Source organism: Heliconius melpomene, chromosome 3 (genome assembly GCF_056956725.1).
Source record: "Heliconius melpomene rosina isolate 202511_hmr_F chromosome 3, ASM5695672v1, whole genome shotgun sequence".
NCBI classification, from domain to species: domain Eukaryota; kingdom Metazoa; phylum Arthropoda; class Insecta; order Lepidoptera; family Nymphalidae; genus Heliconius; species Heliconius melpomene.
In genome coordinates this window covers 927310-938057 of record NC_140391.1, presented here as the reverse complement: position 1 = coordinate 938057, position 10748 = coordinate 927310, and the positions used below count along the sequence as shown (strand labels likewise).

Genomic DNA, 10748 nt, shown 5'->3' with positions numbered 1-10748 from the left:
TTAGTGGTTTTTTATTTAATATTAACAAGTTCTGTTTTCAAATACTCGGGAGTAGATCCGTGGTCCAGAGGCCAGTCGTGGTGCAGGGGCACTAGCGTGTCACTGCTACTACTTGTAAACGCGACAGGTTGTGGATCCGGCCGCCTCTCGAGGAAATGAAATATTTAATATTTTCACATTTTCTCTCTGGTATGGAGGGCCATAGCGGCGGAAAGTGGGAAACGGAGTGTCTTAACACTAGGCTCCCTCTACCTATCCTGTTACATGTGGAATACAGCGTGAAGCTGAAAATAAAAAAAATCCATGGTGCGCCACTTCACTCGTCATTCTACTGAGATAGGTTTGAAGTCTTAAGATTAAACAAAATAAAATGTAATATTATAAACAGTTTAAATTAATAATGGAAAACTATAGTAGTTTTCCATGAAATTTTTATATTATTATTTATAGTTTAAATCTCCATCTGATAACAAAGACTAATGCACGTAAAAGTACTTATTGTTTCAATCATTTGCCTATAATTTAAAATTTGGACCGACCTTTTATTATACTGGAATTGACAGCACCACTTTAAATGAAACCACAGTTTTAACTACTCTATAAAAGCCTAATTATAATTCAGAAATAAAATAATTTCCAAAAATGAAGAAGTTATTTTTTCAAACAAAATAAATAATAAAATTATCGTTTTAAAATAAAACGGCATTTGTAAAGTATAACATAGGCACGCACACACTTACCTGTCAAAGCGGCCACTTCGTAGACTTATGTGTGCGTCACACGAAATACAGGTATGGATAAAAATCGTGAAATGAAAAAAAAATCCTACGTCAAAACTGTTGAGGTACCTTGATTAATTTTATTAGCTCTGGGCTTGAAATATTTTACCCTATATGCAGTTTCAGTAAAAGAAGCGCTGCCTCTTCCACCCTGTATAATATTGTTATAAGAAGTATTCTTAATTAAATGTTGATTTAGTTAATTTATTTATATAGAATATTTTTAATTGTTGTTTAAGTTGATTCTTTTTAACGTAATTTTCTTTTATTTTTTTATAAATCTTGTAAAATATACCTCAATTTCCCATCTTAATTTATAACACATATAAAGAATTATAATGCAATCGTGCCATATCAGAAATATAAATTGTATACAAACATGTAAAAACGTTACGTAACGTTACTTATGTAATTTTTATTTAAATGATTTTAATAAAAATATGAATATATTATGTACCTATATGATTATAAGAATTAGTCTGTTTGTCTGGATTTTTTTTCTCAAGAAACCGTGGAAGAAACGTACCAATTTCGAATTAGTATTAAATACAAACTCAAGTGTCTCTTTATTTTTAAGCTACTATACGAGTATTATAATCTAAGAATATAATATACTAGCGCACGCGCCCAGCTTCGCCTGCTGCTGCTGCTGACTTGCACTTGAGTAGGAAGGCAGACTCTGGCAACAGCCGGGATTAATGCCAGGAAGAAGAACAATTTAAGGATATAATTAAACTGTGAAATATATTCTTTAAAAACATAAACTAAAATAAAATCCTTCTTTCAGGGAATAGACATACTTAATCAAAATATATTTTGGTTTAGTTTTGGGATTTCAATGATTTTTTATTATCTAGCTCTTAGGTCTCGACAACTCTCAGCTTTACCAAAAGTTGTTTAAAATCTGCAAAAGGAAATTACTCAAGTAGTATAACGTGGTAGTAGCAAGCATATTCATAAACTCTACGCAAACAAATATGCCGGCAGCTACTAGTTTCATATATACATACATATATGTAGTCATTGCAACAAGAACTATAAGTAAAAATTTAAATTCTTATATATTATAAGGATAATGTTTATTACTTCATTATTTTCATCGCCATTGGAGGATTGGTTGAAGCTGAGATTTAATGTTAAATTCTACAAAAGATTAATAAAATTGTCTATCATACGGTAGGTATGTATTGAAATTTTATAATCTAAGCTTGTACGAGTAAGATCAGTCTGTTTGGTTATACGTGAGAATGTTTTAATTTCCAGGTGCGTTAAAAATATAAGCATGACTTTGGGTTCTATATTATTGTTTTCGCTCTGGTTGTTCTTGTCACCAGAGCCAATAGTTGGCTCGATAGCAACTCAAGTATACGACTCCTTTACCGGCAGCATCATGTCTCAGCGGGTGTATGAAGAACATGTGAAGCTAAATAGATCTTTGTAAGTACAACTGTTTTACTTTAAATATAGAAATTAAATAATGTAAACAAGTCTCACTGCGTATATACAGGGTGTACCTTATATTTTGAAAACTACAAATGCACGCACATGCGGTTAAGAACCTATTATTATGTTTAAGCTTAAAAGTTCTTAACCTAACCTAACTGGCAATTAAAAACCGCTAAATCTGTAGCTCGAATATAGGAGAATAGAATAACAGATCGAGGTCTATTTACTTTACACGTTGTCGGTGGAATAGTAGGTACTTTATATAATTCCTGGGAATTTTATCCATTGCCTAGGTAAAGTATGTAATGGGTAATAATATTCATAATATTTCATACAATACCTGGATGCTCCAGGTTTTGTATACATTGATTTTCCTTAATATTTTAGTTGGTGTGCCAATGAGATCGCACCCTGTGACCCGTTGGAAGGAAGACGAGTGGATGGTACTTGTAATAATTTGAGATTTCCAAGTCGCGGTGCAACGCATACACCCACTTATAACATATTACCGCCGGTATATGATAAAGGTATTTTTTAATTGTTATATTATTCATCACATTTTGTTTTACTATATTAGAAGGAACCTTTATATAAATAAGAGTTTCTTCAAGTTGAATATGAATATACACAATAAAATTCCAGTATAACGCAAGTATTCATTTTTTCCAGATTTCCAAATAAGGAAGGCTAAAAACGGTGAAGAGCTGCCCTTAAGTAGGAAGGTCCGCACCACGCTGCTGTCAGAGGGACGCATGCCGGATACCGAGTTCACGCACCTCGTCACCTACTTCTCCGTGTTCGTGGCTGGCGATGTACATTCCTTTCACGACACTAGTAAGTTTACGTGGAAAAGAGGATTATATTGAATATAATTGGCATTAATTTGGTTTTCTCATTCTGGTAACAGGGCAAAGCGCGGTGTTGAGTTCCACCTTCAATACGCAATGTCTCGAAAATTGTGCGAGCAATTATCATTTCATTTACTGTGTCGTACAGTATCGATATAAATTAATATTTATTTTTAAATTTGGGTCCATAGTTAACTATATATACTGGACCAAACACTGCTGTGAAGAAAAAGGGAAGACGGATCCTCAATGCGCTAGCATCGTAATACCGGAAGACGATCCAGTACATCGCTTCACTGAAGAACGTTGTCTTAACTTAACAACGCCTTGGACTTTTCAGTCTCTAGGATGTGCGATGAAAAATACTAGGCCGGAAAGAGTAAGTTGTTTTATAAATTCTTTTTTGCATTTTGGTCGATAAAATAAAATTAATGCTCTACTTTTACTTTTACTTCTTGCTTTTCAACAGTATAAAATTTTAAATAGTATCGATAGTAAACGTGAAAAAAAAAGTTACTCATTTTCCTTAAAAATTTTTTTTTTAACATTTTTGGGAATAAAAAAATATTAATTGCATTAGGCTTTTATAGAGTAGTTAAAACTGTGGTTTCATTTAAAGCGGTGCTGACAAAAACACTCTGTATATTAATTGTTAAATTTCAAAACAGATTGTATCAGCAACACCATTTTTCGATTTGTCGCAACTATATGGTAGCGACAATAACAAGTTAAAAACAAAAGTGAGATTGTTCAAAGATGGTTTACTGAAGTATGAGAATGTAGAAGGGAGTTTATGGCCGCCGACGCACGGTTTGGATGCTAGTAATGCAGTTTGTCATGAAAACGTGGCACCAAAGGAAACTAGATGCCATGATACGGGTAAATATAAGTGTTTTTTCTCTACATGAACAAACCCCAAGAGGACAATCGTGATGACGTAACGTTTAAACGCGATTGGTTGTGGGTTCGATCCCCACTTGAGGAAAATAAATATTTCATTTCTTCGCTGTGATGTCAAGTCAATGGAATATCTTAACACTAGGTTCCTGTACTAATTATCGTAAGTTTCTTAATATTAATTAAATAAAAATTTAAAAAATGTATAAGTTAAATTGAAAAGAGGAACATCAAGCTGTCAGGAACTTACCCTAAGTTATTTATACTAGGTTTCAACAGCAACAACAGCATATTGGGTATCAACCTGTTCACAATCTGGATGTGGCGTCACCACAACCGCGTGGCGAGTCAGCTCGCGCGCCTCAACTCGTGCTGGGGAGACGACCGGCTGTTCCACACTGCGAGGGACATCAACATCGCTGTTGTTACACAGATATTTTATTATGAACTTACCGCTTTGTTACTGGGTAAGTCATTATTACATATATTTTTAAAAATATATACTTTGGGGACGTTACTCTTATTGTCCCACGTCTCGGAAAATATAGGTGTTTTTTAAAACCAACCTGTAAATTAAAAAAAAATCTAGGGGAAGAAAATCTACATCAAGACGGCGTTTTGTCTTCTTCATTTGGTCACAGGGATTTGTATGATGAAAATCTGATGCCTGCAATTGCGTTGGAATACAGCACAGTGTTACGTTGGATGCACACTGTGCAGGAGGGTGTGGCTAAGTAAGTAGAAATAACTTATTTTTATGGTACAATTTAAGTAGTGTAAGCTTGAAATTTTATTGAACCTAGACTAACTTTAACTTTATAAAACTTTCATAAATTTGGAAAAATATATTATATATTAAAACACGAATGTAATTCATTGTATTAAGTAAACAATTGAATAGTTTAAGCGAGCGAAGTCGCGACCGGGTCGCTAGTATTTTATATATATTATCTTTAAAAATCGGCTTAACAGTTTTTACTATTGGATTTCTGGTAACATTTAATGTTCGTTTTATTACAATCGGTTCATAAATATTTGTTTGTTTATTTGTGTGTTTGTGTACAAATCTTAGAAATGGCTTAACCGATTAAAATGCAGTTTTCAATATTATATTTCGGAGAATTCACTTAAAATGTTGTGTTAGCAGTTAGTTAACATTTAGTAGTAGAAGCTTTCACAGTTTACAAGAGGTTTGGTACGAAATCCGCTACGTTAAATTTGTTGTACATTTTCAAAAAAGTTTTTTATCTGTCCTGAATGTGAAATAATAATTTGAAAATTCCACTTTTTGTAAAATATATATTATATGGGACTGGAACTATCATTTTATAAATATAAGAGTCTCTAAAATGATAGTGCTATTGGAACATGACAGAAATTCAGATTAGGAGTTAAATATTAATCGAAATGTCATTGAACAGGATGTACGACAACCGAGGAAATTACATAAAAAGTAAGAAAATAGTTGACTTAACGTTGAGGACGGGATACTTAGCAGTGGATAAGAACCTACATTATTTGACGCAAGGCGCTTTTAGACAACGCATGGGGAAAATTGATAGCACTATTGATCCTGACGTAAGTTTTTTATTTGCTTCATGCTGTATCCTGCACGTAGGAGAAAACGCATAGGGAACCTGGGAACCTAGTGTAAAGAAACTCTGTCTAAATAAAGACTGTGTAAAATGTTGTAAGCCTGTTTCCCAAATCTTCATATTTTTAAAACGTCACTATAATTCTAAAGGAGCGATGTAATGTATAAGTACTTCAACAACTAGGTGTTTGTAATTATTAGAAAATATTATGATTGTTTTTGTGGTATTAAATAATGAGTTTAAATTGCTTTAGAACTAATTCAATTAATCATTAAATATAGATCGGATTGGAACACTTATGTTTTTGCACTAGATTATCTGTACTTACCATGCGTTTGTGTAAAGTTAAAAAACCATTTATTCATATCACATAATATATTATGATATTCTTTGTATATTTTTATTATACAATTAGATAGCAGCAAAGGGTTTCCCGTTACAATATATAGTAGACCTGGCTACAAACGATCTTTCTAAAAACCGTCTTTTCGGTGTCGCTCCATACATCGCGTACAGGAGGACCTGTTTCGGAGAGGATATAAGAACGTTTGAAGATTTGGAAGTTGCTATAGATCAGGAGGTAAGTGCACGAAAGCTTAAAGATAAATCGACACTTTTTATTATTAATTCCATCGCATTTCTTTTATTGAAATCTAGGCTATTTAGTAATGATCTATTGTTTTTTTAATTTATCTTTAATTTTGGGCGTAATCTTGTCGTTTACCAGAAAATCGACCTTCTCAAGGAGTTGTACAGCTCCGTGGAGGACATCGAGCTCCTCGCGGGCGTGTGGACAGAGCGGCCGGTGCGTGGCGCGCCCGTGCCCGCCACCTTCTACTGCATCGTGGCAGAGCAGCTGCGCCACTTTGCTGCCAGCGACCGTCACTGGTACGAGGCCGCGAACCGCCCCGCTGCCTTCACGCTGCGTACGTACCTACATTACTACAGCGGTCTTCCTATTCCTCTGCAGCGACCTGCTCCCCATTGTACCTTACTATATGTGTGACTACTGCACTTGCAGGTCAGCTACTGGAGATCAGGAAGGCGACGGTGGCGCGACTGTTGTGTGATGTCGGCGATGGTGTTACGAGCATACAGTCTAGAGCGTTCCTAGTGCCCGGGCCGGGGTAAATGTGAAACTTTGATACTTTTCTCATGTCTTTATTCTTTGTGTATCTTTCTTTATTCTGTCCGATTTGCTTGCCTTTACCATTTGAAAAGGAATTGAAATTCTTGTAGTGTTTTTCATAGAAGATTAATTTGTTAATTTAATTTTAAAAAATCTTGAATTTACCATTATATTTTTGTTTCAGAAACGAATTTCGCAGTTGCGACGAAATTGAAAATATTGATCTGAGTGCTTGGGAAGATCCAAAGTGCGAGGTGTGGCAAAACAAACTGTATAATGTATTATAATTTCTTAATAAATTATTCAAATTAAAATAAATTACAATTAAAATAAGACATATATCTAGAATTATTTATACTCATATTTTACAAAAAAATATAACGTAAAATATTAATAAGTAAAGTTTATTATGTGTAAGAAGCTTTACTTGTTAGTATTTTTTTACAGATACTTTAAATTGTGGTAGTGGCAAACGTAGAATACATGAATTTTATTATATACATTCACTTGTACTCAGACCCATATGTCTATCACTATTTTTACTATGACACTGTATATGTTGTCGGACAACAGAATATTATTCTACACAAACTGTGAAGCAACTGTAATAAAGATATTATTTCTTTAAAAATATCTCGCAGAGAATCTCGAGCTCTTTTCTTCATTTTGTGTGAAATTCACCGCGTAATCCAAACTGTAGACCTACAAGTATGAAATTTAAAACGAAGTAAGATCTTACAATACAAATAGAGGAAAAAATCCAAAAAGTAAAAAATTGTAGATATTTAATAGAAAATACAAATAATACACTATAAAAAAAAAAAACTTTATTATTCGCATCATTAACCTTGCTACTTCTACGAGGCATATCAAATCTGAGATCCGAAGATGACAGCCTCAAAGAAGAAGTATAACTGAGCCTCTAGGTTTTTAAAGTGGTAAATTTTCAGAATAAGGTCCGAGCATATCGTAATGGGTGAGAAGCGTCAGAGCTTGGAAAGCCCTTTGGAACTCATCAGATTTGGACGCTCTCAATCGTCGCACTCGACTTAGGATGACAACGCCGCCAACCATTCCGCGGTAAAGCTATAAGGCGAGCTCTGTCCTATTTGGACATCCACAAGTCGAGCGGGTGAGATGGCATCTCTCTTTTAGTGCTCCGTTCATGTGGTCCTGAGCTGACACCGACACCTTTTGAATAATTAAGTCGTAGATTAAATTAGATTTACATATACTTAAGTTATGTTTGTATTGTAGGACGTCCTCCAGCTAGATGGGGTGACGATATTCGCAAAGTGGGGGCCAACGACGGGATGCAAAGAGCTGAAGATCGAGCTCAGTGGCGTGCCATTGGAGAGGCCTATGTCCAGCAGTGGACGAGGACAGGCTGATGATGATGATGAAGTTAGGTTTAAATGTACTTAAATATACTTTTTCAACAACTAAGTTAGATTTCAATATAATTAATTTGGTTACTTGTTCTGTTATTTTATCCTTATTGTAAAAAAAATCAAATATTGTTTTGTAGCTGTTGCTTTTTGTTTCATTATGTGCATATGATAAAGTTTTGAAGTCACGTTTTGTTTTTTTCTAATTATTATTTTGCAGATTATATATCTCAACTACGTCATGAATGTGCATGTTAAATAATGTATGTTATGTATGTTAAATATGTTAATTTATAATCTACATTTTATCATTTTAATATATAGCTATTGCAAGAAAAATAACAAAAAAATTAAGAACAAAAAAATGGTTGACTCTTATATATATGTATAAGGATGATACTAATTATTTCATTTTTCATAAGTACGGCAGGGATTAGTGTACAGATTTAATTTCCAGCATTTTATAGTCAGTTAGTGTTATCATAAAAGTTAAAAGGTTTTTATTTTTTTAGTTTTTATTAGTTTATATGAAGTAATAAAAAATATTTAAAATTATTCCCTATATTTTTCTTTCCAACTGTAAATTTTTTGTATAGTCGTCGTGTTGGTGTTAAGATATCATTGATACCTAAGTTAGGAGATAGTTTTGTTATGATTAAAAATTTATTGATTTTCAGTTTTAGCACTTATTAATACAAGTTTGAACAAAAATGAAGTTTTGGCCTATATTGTTGTTATCACAATGGTTGATATTGTCGCCCGTGCCCATTTTGGGCGCTGTTGCGACGCAAGTATACGACTCCTTTACGGGTAACATAGTAACACAAAAGGTATATGAGGAACATGTGAAGTTAAATAGATCTTTGTAAGTAACAGTTTTACTTTAATTTTATGAATTAATTAATAATAATTGACGTTTTTATAATATTACTGTTAGTCGTCACAAAAAAATTAACTAAAAGTAAAAAACTGAGACTAAGTTTGTAAGAAGTTAAAAGAATATTAAAGAGCGGAATAAATTTGTATTTTTTTTAAAAATGATTATAATATTTATTTTGTTTTAATAAATAATTTAAGAATGATTTTAGTTGGTGCGTCAATGAGATTGAACCTTGTGACCCGTTGGAAGGCAGACGAGTGGACGGCACTTGTAATAATTTAAAACATCCCGGTCGAGGAGCACCCCACACGCCCACCTACAAAGTATTACCGCCGGTATATGATTCAGGTATTGTTTTATTTTCATGTATTTTCAATATTTTATAGATGAAGTTGTAGTGATAAGTCATTTTGTCCCTCTTTTCATTTGTAGAGTTCTGTTAACAAAATATCCTATGGGATTTTGTTATATATGTGTCTGTCCATCTGGCAACACCAATTTTTTTACAATTGCGTGCTGGTAACAAGCTGAAATTTATATCAAATATAGGTCTACAGTCCCTCGGAGCACAGAAAAGATTTTTAATCTATTTATTATTCTATGGCAATACACACGTTAGTTTAATTTTTGTTGTATATTGTGTGTAATTCGCCTCGTAATCAAAGTTTCCAGTCAAATAAATTTATAAGTAGATTGATCCATTAAGGTACTTTGTCCACTTTTATAAGTCACATGTCAGTGTTGAGTAGCAGATCTCAACGCTGCATGTCGTCTTAGCAAAATGTAGGAAAATGAAAATAATTCATTCCATGAGTGGCGATCGAATGCTGTGTGAACTGTCATGATGACCTGCATTCTTTTTCATAGTTTTTAAGATTTTATCTGACCTCTACGGATACGCAGCTTATACTTTTTATGAGCTTTATTTGAAATATTTAAATGTTGTTTTATAATATATTTCTCACGTTCCACACATGTAGTGGCCAGTCAGGCATGTACCAACGACGTCATGGCGTAGGAGCACAAGCGTGCAACTGTTAATGCGACAGTATGATTAGTGAATTCGATTCACACTCGGGGGATGAAATATTTAATACTTTCATTCCCTCGCTCTGGTAAAGAAACAAGGGTTTCGTTACTCAACACGCAATGTCTCGTTGTCTTGAACCCTGTTACTTTATAATTTTAAGTATAGATATGAAATTTAATTTAGTGTTTTTGTGAATAAGTATAAAATTAATTATTGTGTTGTTGCCTGCGAAATAAAAAAATATAAGTTGATTTATAAAGCTTTTCAAGGCCCCGAGGCCGTCGTTGCGTATCCGTTCGATGACCACTCGAGAAAATTAATTATTAGTATTTTAGTATAAAGTTTTCTATTACTAGTATTGCAAGCAATGCCTTTAAAATTGGGTAGAAAGCGGGGAATAATGTGAGATATAGTTATGCTAAAATAAGAAAAAGCAAGTAAATTATAAACAAAAAACCTGAACGAAATCAGTACCATTAACACTCATGCACAAGTTTAACAGTTACAAGGGAATAAAGGAACGGACATTCATTCTTCTTCGTCACAGTCGGGTAAAAAGTAAATAATGTGTTTTTGTTGCATTAACTACTGGTTTACTGTATCATTTACAATTCCTTATACAAATAAATTTTGTACAAAAGATGACCTCCGTTTAATTAAAATACTTACCTCAATTAGCATTTTTCACCGATAAACCAAGTGCGTTAGTAAAATAAAAAACATTTATAATATTATTGTTTTTTCCGCCGGATGTCT

General features: G+C 33.4%; 2 protein-coding genes across 2 annotated transcripts; both read left to right on the top strand.

The window, feature by feature from the left end:
- Positions 1-2030: 2030 nt before the first annotated feature.
- Positions 2031-6999, top strand: LOC146539774 (salivary peroxidase/catechol oxidase-like). The gene is made up of 12 exons (XM_085207776.1): positions 2031-2216; positions 2613-2752; positions 2895-3059; positions 3265-3452; positions 3742-3952; positions 4240-4437; positions 4560-4704; positions 5392-5548; positions 5981-6145; positions 6293-6491; positions 6587-6692; positions 6879-6999. The coding sequence occupies exons 1-12, from the start codon at positions 2062-2064 to the stop codon at positions 6979-6981; spliced, it is 1932 nt and encodes a 643-aa protein (XP_085063902.1). The 5' UTR covers positions 2031-2061; the 3' UTR covers positions 6982-6999.
- Positions 7000-8653: 1654 nt separating this feature from the next.
- Positions 8654-9980, top strand: LOC146539773 (uncharacterized). The gene is made up of 3 exons (XM_085207926.1): positions 8654-8947; positions 9171-9310; positions 9943-9980. Exons 1-3 carry the CDS (start codon positions 8793-8795, stop codon positions 9978-9980), a joined length of 333 nt encoding a protein of 110 aa, XP_085064052.1. The 5' UTR covers positions 8654-8792.
- Positions 9981-10748: the final 768 nt, after the last annotated feature.

Coding starts and splice junctions, on each gene's coding strand:
- LOC146539773 (XM_085207926.1), top strand. CDS start 8,793: ATGAAGTTTTGGCCTATATTGTTGTTATCACAATGGTTGATATTGTCG. Junction 8,948..9,170: donor GTGAAGTTAAATAGATCTTT/GTAAGTAACAGT, acceptor GAATGATTTTAG/TTGGTGCGTCAATGAGATTG. Junction 9,311..9,942: donor ACCGCCGGTATATGATTCAG/GTATTGTTTTAT, acceptor CCACACATGTAG/TGGCCAGTCAGGCATGTACC.
- LOC146539774 (XM_085207776.1), top strand. CDS start 2,062: ATGACTTTGGGTTCTATATTATTGTTTTCGCTCTGGTTGTTCTTGTCA. Junction 3,453..3,741: donor AAAATACTAGGCCGGAAAGA/GTAAGTTGTTTT, acceptor ATTTCAAAACAG/ATTGTATCAGCAACACCATT. Junction 4,705..5,391: donor GTGCAGGAGGGTGTGGCTAA/GTAAGTAGAAAT, acceptor GTCATTGAACAG/GATGTACGACAACCGAGGAA.